Source organism: Bos indicus x Bos taurus, chromosome X, assembly GCF_003369695.1.
Source record: "Bos indicus x Bos taurus breed Angus x Brahman F1 hybrid chromosome X, Bos_hybrid_MaternalHap_v2.0, whole genome shotgun sequence".
Lineage (NCBI taxonomy): Eukaryota > Metazoa > Chordata > Mammalia > Artiodactyla > Bovidae > Bos > Bos indicus x Bos taurus.
The window spans coordinates 92,843,041-92,859,464 of NC_040105.1; the positions used below are offsets into that span (position 1 = coordinate 92,843,041).

Here is a 16,424-nt window from a genome sequence, read left to right on the forward strand (position 1 = left end):
AGAGGGGAAATTAACACATTAATTTTAAGAGCTATGTGTTAATCCCAATATCAATGGATAAAACAAATGGAAAATAGTGACACTCTTCTGTAGAGTGTCAAATCATCTGTCTTCTTCTCCAACACCAAAACACTCTTCTCCAAAACAAAACTAGAATGTCTAGTTCTCAGCAGGTAAGTAGAGCTAATTAAAAACAAAGTGAGTAAATTTTGTCCTGTGTGATCTAGAAAGGCCATTAAGGATCACAGCCTGAGGTTTGGGTTTTGGCAGCTCATCCTTACAAAAATGTTGGCTCTACCTAATGAGTGAATATCTTCATTTCAGTTGAAAATATATTTTAAAATATTGTCAGCTTGGAAGCTTTCCAATCTAGAAGAAAATGAAAAGCTACTAGAGACTACATTAATCTTTCTTGTGCACACAGGTTCCAGATGGATTTAAAGTAGGAAAAATATCACCCCCCGTTTACTTGACAAATGAATGGGTAGGCTATAATGCACTATCTGAAATCTTCCGGAATGACTGGTTGACTCCTGCACCTGTTGTTCAGCCACCTGAAGAGGATGGTGATTATGTTGAACTTTATGATGCTGGTGCTGATACTGATGGTGATGATGATTCTAATGATGCTTATGAAGATAGTTATGACCATGACAATGGCAGTGATGAGTTGAATGACCAGCTTGATCAGGCTAATGATGTTGGTGAAGACCATTATGATGATGACAATGATGAGGTTATTGATGACAAAGGCAATAATCCTGATGATGCTTCTAGCTGGCCAAGGTTGGTTTTCTTGGATTACTTGCATTGTCCATGTTTCATAATTTCAGAACAATTTGTATCTTTGGTTTACCTTTAAAATTTATCACCAGGAGGGTGAATGAATTGCATTTGCATATTAGTAAATGGTCGATTTTCAATAATAGGTTTTTAAATTATTTTATTAAAAATTATTTTAATACAAAACACTTAATTTTGCATTTCTTTTAATATTATACTTTATTAGCATTCAACTCTTTATTAGGTTCTTTATAACTGGGATTATCTGGGTGTTTCTCTTAAAATTAATGCTACTGAATCATTCTGCCCTGTAAAATACAATGAGTGTGATAAATGGGGTGACAAATTAAGTAGTGTGCTTCTTAATAATTGTAAGTTGAAGCCCTGATGTTTAGGGCTTTAGAGAACAAAATCTCTAAATTTGCTGAGCATATTTAATACCCACTTGATAGTTTTAAGCTCCAACTTACTAACATCCTTGAGACTCTGAAAACTGAAGAACTAAATTCAATGCTCATTCAGTTTTATCTTCTTATAGAGTAGCTACTCAAAGTGATAATATTTAGTCAAGTATTGTTTTTGGCATACCACCAGTTCTCTGCTATATATATAGTTACTTGGTCCTGCTTTATAAACAGCCAATGTGTTCTTATTTTACATTTGCTTATGGTTTGTATTTGAACTGCTCTTAAAGATGATTCATTAACATAGTATATTTTTGTATTTTTAGAAAAATAACAGTGGGAAAATTGTTTGCTTTATAATATTGAAATTCATATTTTGTTTTGTTAATTTTCAACTGTTACCAAGGCTTTATATGACAGAACAGACTACAGATTATTCAACATTTTTTCTTTTTTTTTTTTTTACCAAGAAAACTACCAGGAATTCTGATCTCAAATTCATTTGCTTTTAGAATTATCATAGTTACTTATTTATGTTGTCTCTTATGCAAAAGATTATTGAGACATTTTGCTAAGCTTGGTGGTCCTAGCAAGTAATTAAGTGACTATATTAACTAAATGAGATCTATATTACTAAACTTCCTGGTGATAGTAGTAGAAAAATCAATGAAAATCTGTTGCAGAATGGATGATACACATGTTAGAAGATCAAGGCATGTGTTTAAATTAACATAAATTAAATATAAGAAATATTCAAATATGTTATGGTTGAGCCAAAAATATGGGCTTGATCATTCATGTGGCTGTGAAGTTGCTAATGTATGAAATAATCTATGATTTAAGAAAAAAACATATTATTACTGCTAACCTAATACATGTTCCTAATACATCCTTTTCCATCTGTCATGCAAATGTAGCCAGGGAGTTGATGGTGACTATGATGTTAATTCAGTATTAAGATTGACAGGACATAGGGACATTTTTCATATCTATATCATACCAGTAGTGTTCACATAGAGCAAAAACATGCCTGGAGATGATACATATGTGTTAGTCAACCTAATTTTGTTTTATTTGTTGACATTTATTTTCGTTGGGTGACTTTCTATCATTAACTGAATCTTGTTATCAGGCCAAGCTGTGGCAGAGGCAGAAGCTACAAGCAAGATGGTAAAGATGGAAGTGATAGAGGAGAAGGATCTTTCAGCAGCTATGGAAGTCAGAGAGTTAATAGAAGCCATGGAGGAAGTGCAGCCAGTGGGGACAGTGCAGCCATTGGAGACCATGAAGAATACACAGCGAATGTAGGCAGTGGAAGAAGAGGCAAGGAGAGTAATGGAAATGAGGGAGTCAGTGGAACCAATGAAGCAAGTGAAGCCCAAGAACTGAATGGAGGAGAAAATTGCTCAGAGACAGATGATCCAATATTGGAGAGACCAGTATTCCAGGAATTTGAACATCAACTAGAGGTAATACACCATTTGAAAAGGAGAATGAATTCATCTCTTTGTAAATGCATTTATTCATGTGATATGTCTCATTTCCAGCCATTACAAATATATTTTAAACTTCTATTCCAAAGTCTTAACATTTTAAATTATATCTGTAGATACATCTTTATTTCTTCTAATTTGGATGCTTCCTATTTTCTTCCAAGAACAAAAATATCTTATTTGTCCACCTTTATTACTCAGATCATATGCTTGGGATCAGTTCAGTTCAGTCACTCGGTCATGTCCAACTCTTTGTGACCTCATGGACTGCAGCACACCAGGCTTCCCTGTCCATTACCAACTCTCAGAGCTTACTCAAACTCATATCCATCAAGTCGGTGATGCCATGCAACCTTCTCATCCTCTTTTGTCCCCTCCTCCTCTTGCCTTCAATATTTCCCAGCATCAGGGTCTTTTCAAATGAGTCAGTTCTTCACATCAGGTGGCCACAGTATTGGAGTTTCAGCTTCAGCATCAGTGCTTCCAATCAATATTCAGGACTGATTCCTTTAGGATTGACTGGTTTGATCTCCTTGCAGTCCAAGGGACTCTCAAGAGTCTTCTCCACCACCACAGTTCAAAAGCATCAATTCTTCTGCACTCAGCTTTCTTCACAGTCCAACTTTCACATCCATACATAACCACTGGAAAAACCATACCTTTGACTAGATGGACTTTTGTCGGCAAAGTAATGTCTCTGCTTTTCAATATGCTGTCAAGATTGGTCATAGTTTTTCTTCCATGGAGCAAGCATCTTTTAATTTCATTGCTGCAGTCACCACTAAAGTGATTTTTGAGCCCAAGAAAATGGTCTGTCACTGTTTCCATTATTTCCCCATCTATTTGCCATGAAGTGATGGGACCAGATGCCATGATCTTAGTTTTTTGAATGTTGAGTTTTAAGCCAGAATTTTCACTCCCCTCCTTCACTTTCATCAAGAGGAAATGGCAAATGGAGAAGGGAATGAAGAAGGAAATGGAGAAGGAAAAATGGAGAACTCCATGAACAATATGCTTGGGATAGTGTCTCTTAATACATACATTTTTTCTGGGAGATTTTTATTGTGATAGAATACACGTAACAGAAAGTTTCACATTTTAACTATTTTTAAGTGTACAGTTCAATGGAGTTAAGTACATTCACAGTGTTGTACAACCATTAATACTAGTAATTTCTGGAGATTTTTTATCACCTCAAACAATAAACTCCCCATTATCCTCCAAAGTTCCCAATAACCTCCATTCTACTTTTGTATAGGTACCTTATATGAGCAGAATCACACAATATTTGTCTTTTTCTGTCTGTCTCAGCATAATATTTTCAAGGTTCATCCATTTAGCATCATATATCAGAATTTCCTTCCTTTTTAAGGCTTAATAAATAGTATGAATACATCACATTTTTTTTATCCATTCATCTTTTGATAGACACTTGAGTCATTTTCATCTTTGGCTGCTGTGAACATTGCTGTACAAGTATCTGTTGTTGGATCTGCGGTTTTTAGTTCTTTGATCTGTATACCTAGGAATGGAATTATTAGCTTGTATTTTAACTTTTTGAGGAACTGTTAACACAGACAATTTAAACGGAAGTAATGTACTGTGTTTAGACAATGATTTTGACATTCAAAAAACATTTACTGACTTTATAGGTAAGTTTTAAAATACTCAAATAGCTTCACAGATGGTAGATAAATAGGAATTATCACAGAGAAGATTTCTTGAAACATGTGCTATTTGAAATAGTTCTTGACAAATGTGGAGTATTGGATATCTGAAAACAGAGCTGAGATTCCAGACAGAAGAATTATCATGCCAATTTACTTCCCCAGCCCATTGTCCTATCATACAAACTAACTTAGAAGATGCCTTGCTCTTTCATGAATTAATGACCCTATGCCAGAAATTTTCTCTGTCTATATGGCTTCCCCTTACCTCTTCTCTGCTTTTGAACTAGTCATCCTTCATGACCCAACTCATACTATGTTTAATCCATCCTTGACAACTGTTCTTCACCTACTCATCCAGTCCCAGGGTCCAACCTCAGGCTTGGGTTATGGTAGGTATACAATAATTATGGTAAGAAATCAAGGAAGAATCAACAAAATTAGAAATGAAAATGGAGAAATCACAACAGACAACACAGAAATACAAAGGATAATAAGAGACTACTATCAGCAACTATATAACAATAAATGGACAACTTGGAAGAAATGGACGAATTCCTAGAAAAGTATAACCTTCCAAAACTGAACCAGGAAAAATAGAAAATCTTAACAGACTCATCACAAGCACGGAAATCGAAACTATAATCAAAAGTCTTCCAACAAACAAAAGCCCAGGACCAGATGGCTTCACAGCTGAATTCTACCAAAACTTTAGAGAAGAGCTAACACCTATCACTACAGATGGTGACTGGAGCCATGAAATTAAAAGATGCTTACTCCTTGGAAGGAAAGTTATGACCAACCTAGATAGCATATTCAAAAGCAGAGACATTACTTTGCCAACAAAGGTCCGTCTGTTCAGGGCTATGGTTTTTCCTGTGGTCATGTATGGATGTGAGAGTTGGACTGTGAAGAAGGCTGAGCGCCGAAGAATTGATGCTTTTGAACTGTGGTGTTGGAGAAGACTCTTGAGAGTCCCTTGGACTGCAAGGAGATCCAACCAGTCCATTCTGAAGGAGATCAGCCCTGGGATTTCTTTGGAAGGAATGATGCTAAAGCTGAAACTCCAGTACTTTGGCCACCTCATGCAAAGAGTTGACTCATTGGAAAAGACTCTGATGCTGGGAGGGATTGGGAGCAGGAGGAAAAGGGGACGACAGAGGATGAGATGGCTGGATGGTGTCACTGACTCGATGGACATGAGTCTCAGTGAGCTCTGGGAGTTGGTGATGGACAGGGAGGCCTGGCGTGCTGCAATTCATGGGGTTGCAAAGAGTCGGACACGACTGAGCGACTGATCTGATCTGATCTGATCTGAACATCTATCCTACTCAAACTCTTCTAGAATTGCAGAGGAAGGTAAACTACCAAACTCATTCTATGAGGCCACGATCACCCTAATACCAAAACCAGACAAAGATGCCAAAACAAGAAAACTACAGGCCAATATCACTGAAGAACAGAGATGCAAAAATCCTCAACAAAATTCTAGCAGACAGAATCCAACAACATATTAAAAAAATCATGCATCATGACCAAGTGGGCTTTTATCCCAGGGATGCAAAGATTCTTCAGTATTTGCAAATCAATCAATGTGATACACCACATTAACAAACTGAAAGAAAAAAACATATGATGATCTCAATAGATGCAGAGAAAGCCTTTGACAAAATTCAACATCCATTTATGATTAAAAAAAAAAAAAAAACACCCTTCAGAAAGCAGGCACAGAAGGAACATACCTCAACATAATAAAAGCCATATATGATAAACCCACAGCAAACATTGTCCTCAGCAGTGAAAAATTGAAAGCATTTCCCCTAAAGTCAGGAACAAAACAAGGGTGCCCACTCTTACCACTACTATTGAACATAGTTTTGGAAGTTTTAGCCACAGCAATCAGAGAAGAAAAAGAAATAAAAGGAATCCAGATTAGAAAAGAAGAAGTAAAACTCTCACTGTTTGCAGATGACATGATTCTCTGCATAGAAAACCCTAAAGACACCACCAGAAAATTACTAGAGCTAATCAATGAATAGAGTAATGTTGTAGGATATAAAATTACCACACAGAAATCCCTTGCATTCCTATACACTAACAATGAGAAAACAGAAAGAGAAATTAAGGAATCAATTCCATTCACCATCACAATGAAAAGAATAAAATACTTAGGAATAAATCTACCTAAAGACACAAAAGACCTATATATACAAAACTATAAAACACTGATGAAAGAAATCAAAGAGGACACAAATAGATGGAGAAATATACCATGTTCACGGATTGGAAGAATTAATATAGTGAAAATGAGTATACTACCTAAAGCAATCTATAGATTCAATGCAATCCCTATCAAGCTACCAATGGTATTTTTCAGAGAACTAGAAGAAATGATTTCACAATTTGTATGCAAATGCAAAAAGCCTCAAATAGCCAAAGTGATCTTGAGAAAGAAGAATGGAACTGGAGGACTCAACCTGCCTGACTTCAGACTATGCTACAAAGCTACAGTCATCAAGACAGTATGGTACTGACACAAAGACAGAAACATAGATCAATGGAACAAAATAGAAAGCCCAGAGATAAATCCATGCACCTATGGGCACCTTATCTTTGACAAAGGAGGCAAGAATATACAATGGAGAAAGACAATCTCTTTAACAAGTGATGCTGGGAAAACTGGTCAACCACCTGTAAAGAAAAAAACTAGAACACTTTCTAACACCATATACAAAAATAAACTCAAAATGGATTAACGATCTAAATGTAAGACCAGAAACTATAAAACTCTAGAGGAAAACATAGGCAAAAAACTTTCTGACATAAATCACGGCAGGATCCTCTATGACCCACTTCCCAGAGTAATGGAAATAAAAGCAAAAATAAACAAATGGGACATAATTAAACTTAAAAGCTTTTGCACAACGAAGGAAACTATAAGCAAGATGAAAAGACAGCCTTCAGATTGGGAGAAAATAATAGCAAATGAAGCAACTGACAAAAGAATTAATCTCCAAAATATACAAACAGCTCATGTAGCTCAATAGCAGAAAAACAAACAATCCAATGCAAAAGTGGGCCAAAGAAGTAAACAGACATTTCTCCAAAGAAGACATACAGATGGCTAACAAACGCATAAAAAGATGCTCAGCATCACTCATTATCAAAGAAATGCAAATCAAACTACAATGAGGTACCTTCTCACACCCGTCAGAATGACTGCTATCCAAAAGTCTACAAACAATAAATGCCAAAGGGAACTCTCTTACACTGTTGGTGGGAATGCAAACTAGTACAGTCACTATGGAGAACAGTGTGGAGATTCCTTAAAGAATTGGAAATAGAACTGCCATATGACTCAGCAATCCCACTGCTGGGCATATGCACCAAGGAAACCAGAATTGAAAGTGACGTGTACCCCAATGTTCATCACAACACTGTTTACAATAGCCAGGACATGGAAGCAACCTAGATGTCCATCAGCAGACGAATGGATAAGAAAGCTGTGGTATATATACACAATGGAACTTTACTCAGTTATTTAAAAAAATGCATTTGAATCAGTTCTAATGAGGTGAATAAAACCAGAGCCTATTGTACAGAATGAAGTAGGTGAGAAAGAAAAACACCAATACAGTATACTAATGCACATATATGGAATTTAGAAAAATGGTAATGATGAGCGTATATGTGAGACAGCAAAAGAGACACAGATATGAAGAACAGACTTTTGGACTCTGTGGGAGAAGGCAAGGGTGGGATGATTTGAGAGACTAGCATTGAAACATGTATATTACCATATGTAATAGATCACCAGTCCAAGTTTGATGCATGAAACAGGGCACTCAAAGCCAGTGCACTGAGACAACTCTGAAGGATGGGATGGGGAGGGAGATGGGAGGGGTTCAGCATGGGGGACACATGTACACCCATGGCTGATTCATGTCAATGTATGGCAAAAACCACTGCAATATTGTAAAGTAATTAGCCTCCAATTAAAAAAAAATTAATTAATTAAAAAAAGAAATCAAGGAAGGAAAGAAACAAAACAAACAAACAAAAAAAACTCCCTAGGAAGTTTTTCTTTCCAAGGTAGGAAGAAATTCCCTAGATGATTTCCAATGGGAAAGCAATATCAGTAAAAAGCAATCTATGTCTGCCTGACTGTCTGTCAGTCTATCTGCTTGTCTTTCTATCTACCCATCTGCTCATCCATCCTAGTAGGTAGCTCTTACCTACCTACCTACTTATCTTAATTAAAGACATTAAAACAAGATGTCCCAGCATGGTTTTCATAGCACCCCTGGGTATCTCCAGTTATCTTAAGAAATGTTTTAAACATTTGCGGAGAGAATAGATCTTCCTTTCATTTTCATTTTAAAAGGACATGTTGGCATATAATACTTTTATGGTAGGAAAGGTCATAAAAACAAATTTTTGGTAGGACAGGATAACTGTATCAATGCCAAGAATCACTGTTTATACATAAAAGAAATGCTTATTTGCAAACAGGCTTACCAAAAAGAATTGGTATGTTTTGCCATCGGATATGGCATCCCACATAAATTCTGTCACATTTTGTGACTTTATCCTTGAATTTCTTATCTGTAAGTCAATAGAATCTAGCTAGACCTTCACTGAAGCATTTTTGCAGTCTTGAAATTGTGTTGGTTGATTTTCTATCATTAGCTTTGTCCTTTGACAAAATGAAATTGAATCCAGCACAATAGTACTTTTTTATTTTTGCATGCAGCTGTTTGAAATAATGTAACTGAAAGCATAAGGTTTGGAATCAGACAGACTTTGGCTTCAAACTTTAATCCCCCTAATTATTTATATTACCTTGAATAGATTGTTTAACTTCAATAAGCTTTAGTTTCCTTATAAGTAAAAGGGAGATAATCAAACTTACTTTTGGTGGTGTTGCAAGGATCCACAACAATCTGTAAATAAGATGCCTAACAGGATATCTGATGCATAGTAAAATTTCCACAAATTTTAAGTCCCCAAATAATATAGCTGAGGATTTCGTGCTCCATTAATTTCTGTTCTGACATCAGTTGTCTCACTATAAGTTAGTTCTTTCTTTTCTGCTAACATTATTGAGTTCTACTGGTAAATGTGGGTTTTATAAGGATCAAGAATTACAGATGTTACAAAATTTGCATTCCCTCTTTCAAGTAACCCCTAGGCATCTTACATTTCTCTCCCTGTTAATTTCTTAATAAAGTCAATATCAATTTTTGATCATCTTTTAGGAGTCAGGCGGTAGAAGTGAGGCCTCAAATGCCATTGCCCCAGGTGCTGCACCCGCAGTACCTGATGCTGAGAATGACACTGTGGACATATCAGAAGTATCAACAGAATCAGGTTTCTCTGCCAACCACTCATCTCCCTCCAATGATTCTGAAAGGACTGCAAATGCTGACTTTGCCAGTGCCATCTGTAAGTGTATTTAATATAATCTTCAAATGCTGCAGTCTGTTCCATATTAAATACAGTTTGTCAAAAACCACTGGTTCATTATCAGAAAAGAAGTCATTCTGGTACTCAGTGACATAAATTCAGATGGATTTTTAAAAAATCTACTCTTCACTAAATCTTTATAGCACCTAAATTCGAACTATAATTGAGAAATTGGCTCCCTCATCTGGATTTCATTTGATATCTAATCACAGTAACTTGAAATGCATTCATATACAGAAATATATTCTGTCTTGATTTGTGTCATCTGATGATTTATGAATTATAGAAATGATAGCTCCATAAAAAATAAAATACAATAAAGGAAAAGGAATTTTTCTAAGCTGTGTCTCATTTGTAAAAACACTCAAGTGCGTATGGTGTACACACTAGTAAGTTCTCTCAATATCTTCTCTTCACAGTATATGCTGGATTAGTGGAAGTACCTGAGAAATCATCTAAGCGACCCTCTGACGTTAATGTTAACCCATTATATGTCTCTTATGAATGTAAAAAACCACTAATCCATATGTATGAAAAGGAATTCACTTCTGAGATCTGCTGTGGTTCTTTGTGGGGTAAGTTTGATTTCTTAAAACTGAGTTGTGTTTTAAAGAGTACATTTTTATCTATATAAAAACTAGTGTAAAAGCACAGATATAAAATATGTATTTGCTATTGACAAACTGTTTTCAGGGCTTCCCTGGTGACTCAGATGGTAAAGAATCTGCCTGCCATGCGGGAGACCTGGGTTTGATCCCTGGGTTAGAAAGATCCCCTGGAGAAGGGAATGCCAACCCGCTACAGTATTCTTGCCTGGATAATCGCCATGGACAGAGGAGCCTAGTGGGCTACAGTTCATGGGGTTGCAAAGAGTCGGACATGACTGAGCGACTAAGCACAACTGTTTTCAATTATGCATACATGCTAAGTCACTTCAATCCTATCTGACTCTGCGACCCTGTGGACCATAACCCACCAGGCTTCTCTGTCCAAGTGATTATCCTGGCAAGAATACTAGAGTGTGTTGCCATGTCCTCCTCATTTCCATGTATGTGTGTGTGTGTGTGTTTGTATGTGTTATTAAACATGCATATACACATGTATGTACACACAGAGAGAGCAGTTAACTTGCTTATTTATTTTCACTCAGTGCAGTTTGGTGTTTGAATTACTCCCTCTCCTGTTCATTCTGTTTTTCTTTATAACCTGAATTAACTTTGCTAAAATATAAAATTGGACTAGGTTATAATTATTTGAAAATTCAAGCTTAGTATTTTTAATTTGTGATAGAATGCAATGTATAATACCTAATGAGATTATTGCAAGAAGTTTCTTCAAAAGTTCTTGTTTTTAAAATATCTTGAGGATTTGTAGACAAAATTCCTTGTATAATATCTTAACTTTAATAGACTAATTCAATCCTTTATTCCAGGAGAATTTTAACCACTTGGTAATTCTGAGACAGTTTTTTACCTCAAGCCAGTCTGAATCATAAATGAAATAGAATAAATTAATGCAAGGAAGTGAAAAATCCAAAATAAATGCCAACCTCCAACCTGCAGTTTCATAGATTTTGCTTAATGTATGATTGAACAGGGGACAGAATTTTAAATTAAAAATAGAGCAGTGTAGCAAATATTACAGATTTGCAGAAAAAAAAGCCATCCTCAAAGTTCTACTAATGTAATGTGTCAGATAACAAGAAAGCAAAGTTTACTTCATTATCATTTCAGTCAGGCAACTACCCAGAGATGAGCTTCATGTCTAGTAACCCATTTTTATAACATGTGATTTTATATTTTAAAATATAAAAGATTTTATTATGTGTCATCATGGTAGAACAAGATGCCCCAAATGGCCGCTGCCAGTGTCTCAGTCCCCAGGGGTGTCCCAACTGCTTCTGTCTCTCCAAGGGGATTCTCCAAGATCAACAAGTGGGTCTGACCCAGGCACCTTTCAAACCACCGTGTCTGCCTTGAAACTTGAAGCATATGAGATTTTGTGTATGCCCTGTAAAAATGGAATTTCTTTTACTTATGGCCCTTCAGCTCTCCTGAAAATAAGCCCCACTTGATTTTCAAAACCAATTGTTCTAGGAGCTCATCTTCCCAGTGCCAGACCCCCGGGCTGGGGACACAATGTGCATCTTGGATGCCAAACTCCTTGGGCAGAACCTCTTGTTTATGAGTCATCAGCTCTTGAATATGAGTCTTTACTAAACTGCATCTCTGTCATTCCTTCCCATCTTGTTGTGGCTCCTTCTTTATGTCTTTAGTTGCAAAAATCTTCCTGCTAGGCTTTAGGTCATTCTCATAGACAGTTGCTCTGTAAATAGTTGTAATTTTTGTGTGCCCATGGAAAGAGGTGTGTTCAGAGTCTTTCTACTCCACTGTCTTGATCCTGACCCCCATATGAAGTGCATTCTAAATTTAGTTGAATCTTCTATTTTAGTCTTCTCATTCAGTCTTTAAACAGTGCTTATATTTTAATGAATAGAGCCAGCACACAAATAACAGAGTATAGGAATGTAAATACATGAAATAGGAACGAATTTTATAGACATTCAGCAATATAAGTTTTTTAATATATGCATGAACACAGAATCACCCAATTTTAAAATAATTTGCATATAATTATTTAAAAGTATTAAATCGCTGTTATAGTTAGGAATGAGAAACCAACAAGAGGGAAGGGATATACTTGTACCTATGGCTGATTCATGTTGAGGTTTGACAGAAAACAACAAAATTCTGTAAAGCAATTATCCTTCAATTAAAAAATAATTAAAATTTTAAAAAAAGACTATATATACTAGGCCTCATGAATATTTAATAGTAACTTTCAAAACAGTTGACTGATTTTTGTAAAGTATGGGACATTACTAAAAGGTGCTAACATATACACAAAGTTCTATCTGTGTGATGGCATACCAGACACCAGCCAGTGGAATATTATCAGAAGGTGTTATTTTCTATATTTTAATGAAAATAAATTTGTTCTGTTAGTAGAGTGTTCCCTGTTACACAGAATGAAGTCAACAGTAGCTTAAAATGACAAACATCACCTTTACATAGATCAGCTCACTGGAGGAGCAAGAATACTAATATAAATGTAATTATAAAAATGTAATCTGAGCTAATATAGCACTTTTCTTTTTGTATATGAACAGGAGTGAATTTACTGTTGGGAACTCGATCGAATCTGTATCTGATGGACAGAAGTGGAAAGGCAGACATTACTAAACTTATAAAGAGAAGACCATTCCGTCAGATTCAAGTTGTAGAGCCACTCAATTTGCTGATTACCATCTCAGGTTTGTTTAAGAACTAAAATTAGCTGAGTTATTATGCAGATTAATTAGGTTGTAAACTGGGCTAAAGACTTTCTCAAGTGAAAGTGTTCCGAGGAAAGCACTGTAAATATAATTTTTAATTGGGACACCAGGCTTTCCTACTTGCATTTTCTTAACTATTTACAATTTAAACTTCTGACTCTCCTTTGATGTCTGGATATTTGATTGCAATGTACCTCTACTAGGTCAGGGAAAGGAAAAACCATGCCATTTGCATCCTATCAGGTCTTCTGTCAATAACCATGCACAACTTTGGAAGTCACAGCTTCAGCCACCCATGCACTCACCACCACAGTAACCTCCAGTATATACCTTTCCTGTGATGTGTTAGAAGCAACAAGGAACAAAGAGGCCAATAACTGGATAAAAATGAGAGTCTGTTGTACCTACCACAGCCCTATAATAAGGGTCTACAGATAGGGCTAGTAACAAGAATGGATCCTCTATTCTTCCCACATAGTAGTAGAACTTTTTAGTTTGAGTCAGTCAGAGCCTGAACCTTGGAATATGAGAGATCAAGTATATGGATGTTAATAATTATTGTGATTACTAAACAGTACTTGGTATCAGAAAAGCACTAACATTAATGCTGACTTTAGGCAAAAAATTACTCTTGAAAGATTGGAAAAAAATGTTTAATGTTTTAACTATAGAATAAAATGATGCTAATCACAGTAATTTTTATGTGCTTATATACTTCCTGTCTATACCTAATAATGATATTTCACATTAACTAATGATTATGTATAGTCCTAAATATGATTAATGTTGCTTTAAGTTTTGGTTAGAGAAAATCCCCTAGAAATATATACCGAAGTATCATGATTTTTTAAATCATTTTTCATGGCCATTCATTTATAATTGTTTGAGGCACATGGAAGCAACATTTAGTTTTTGAATACATCTGGATGGCTTGCAGGCTGCACATCTGGATAACAGATTTCTTTTTATCCAGCTTTCTCTAACCCAAATATTCTCTTTTTATTGCTGAAGTTTCTCTTAAATGTGGATTATTTTTGCATAAGATAGTAAAGAGAATGTTAGTATAGAAAGATACCTGATAGTTTGGAGCTCAACTTTGTTATTTGAGAACAGAATGACAATAGATATAGATACTTGAATTCTAACACTGCTGAAAAATGATTAAAAATATGTTTAAGATTACATGAATAAGAATCTTAATGTTGGGCCTAGAAATCTTATAGTCTTTAAATGACTATAAAGTACTATATATGAAAATAAATGTGTGATTTTAATGGCTTGTTTTTCTGAAAGAACTGTAAGAATTTGATGGGATTTACAATTAGAAAAATAACATTAAAGATAGATTGCGCTGAGAAAAAATAATAAACCGTTGGATTTCTTTGTAAGTTTACTGGAATGAAAGAGTACAGAGAGAGACACCCATCTCACTGGCTGAGGATGCCTAACAATCAGTACACCAGACATATCTTCTCATATATGCACACTACCAGAGATAGCTTCTAGGTCTCTGAGTCCCAAAAAACTCATGGCTTAAATTAAAAGCTAAGGAACAAATGAATGGATGGTAATTCTGTTGCCCACATAGTAGTAGTCTTAACCTGTTCCAAAGAAGTATTGTACATTCACTTCTACATTGATAGCTGGTAGACACTTCAGCTATTTCTTGGAAGTGAGAGACTAAAAGAAACTTTGCTATCATATTTCCAAACTCTAAAGGAGAAACTCAATGCAGTATAGTTTTTTAAAACTGCTTTTTACTTTAATTAAAAGATTTGATTAAAAAGACAAAATACCTTTACCTTTTTTGGTTCTTCTAATATGTAAAAAAAAGAAAAAAGACTGAATTAAAACACTGTGTCTTTTCTTATCTATCAGGCCGTAAGAACAGACTTCGAGTGTATCATTTGACGTGGCTGAGAAATAAGATTTTGAACGATGATCCAGAAAGTAAAAGAAGACAAGAGGAAATGCTCAAAACAGAAGAAGCCTGCAAATCAATTGATAAGTTGACAGGCTGTGAACACTTCAGTGTCCGTAAGTCTCATTTCACATTTGTTTTTGTTGTTATTGTTTAGTCATTGCCATGTCCAACTCTTTTGTGACGTCTTGGACTGTAGCCTGCCAGGCTCCCTAGTCCTTTGAATTTCCCAGGCAAGAATACTGGAATATGTTGCCATTTACCTCAGCTATATAAATTTTGCCTCCTTTCATTTGGTGAAGTACATTCTTGTGAAAGGTAAAGTAGAGAAAGGAAAACATTTGCAACTTCAAATACAAAAATGAGTAAATTTCTCTGAGACATCTTTCAAGTCTTTTATGTCACAATAATGGCTGTTATTGAAAAAATATTGATTGACTGAAATAGCTATTGAAGTTAAATTTGGTTTACTTTTCCTCCTTTCTTCCCTTCCCACTCACTCTAATTAGTTCACATTAACTGATGTTTCTTCCTGCTTCTATTTAACTTCAATTGTATAAATGTTAATGTGTCTTCAGTAACCTGCAAGATTTATATGACATTGTCTTTCCTTGGAGCAGCAATAAAATAGAATCCCATAATGATTCCTTTTTTAAAAATTGGAAAATCCCTCTTAATACTGACCAAGAAACTTTACCATGAGTCAAAAAGAAAATTTATCAATTATCTGCTGGCTCTCATTCCCACTTATGATATTCATGAGTATAATTGCAAAATATTTCCTGTCTGATTAGTGTGTTTTCATATCCCCTGTGTCTTCACAACCATCCACTGTGGAATGGAGTAACAAATCCAGGGTCTCAGAGTCCTGCTGTCATCTCTCAACAACTTGGAAGTAATGTTTTCCCATTCTTTCTATTTCTGAAGCAAATCCCCTCTACTCTTAGCCTTTTTTTTTCTTCTTTCCTCTTTACTAATTGTCTATCAGTCAGAACTAGTGGCATAGGTAAGAGATAGTTGGAATCATATGAGTTCAGAGAAGGCAATGGCACCCCACTCCAGTACTTTTGCCTAGAAAATCCCATGGACAGAGGAGCCTGGTAGGCTGCAGTCCATGGGGTCGCTAGAGTCGGACACGACTGAGCGACTTCACTTTCACTTTTCACTTTCATGCTTTGGAGAAGGAAATGGCAACCCACTTCAGTGTTCTTGCCTGGTGAATCCCAGGGACGGGGGAGCCTGGTGGGCTGCCATCTATGGGGTCACACAGAGTCGGACACGACTGAAGCGACTTAGCAATATGAGTTGTGGCAGGATATTTTTATCCTGACTGACCATTTCTATTCTGCATACTAA

The 16,424-nt window shown here is 35.8% G+C and overlaps 1 protein-coding gene across 2 annotated transcripts in view; it reads left to right on the forward strand.

The window, feature by feature from the left end:
- NRK (Nik related kinase) overlaps positions 1 to 16,424 on the forward strand; it is a 128,354-nt gene that overhangs the window by 96,386 nt on the left and 15,544 nt on the right. For both annotated transcript variants that reach the window (XM_027533152.1, XM_027533153.1), the window contains exons 18-23: positions 425 to 786; positions 2,320 to 2,656; positions 9,606 to 9,792; positions 10,233 to 10,388; positions 12,983 to 13,126; positions 15,026 to 15,184. In XM_027533152.1, coding sequence (XP_027388953.1) covers positions 425 to 786; positions 2,320 to 2,656; positions 9,606 to 9,792; positions 10,233 to 10,388; positions 12,983 to 13,126; positions 15,026 to 15,184 — 1,345 coding nt within the window. The remainder of the gene's footprint in view (positions 1 to 424; positions 787 to 2,319; positions 2,657 to 9,605; positions 9,793 to 10,232; positions 10,389 to 12,982; positions 13,127 to 15,025; positions 15,185 to 16,424) is intronic.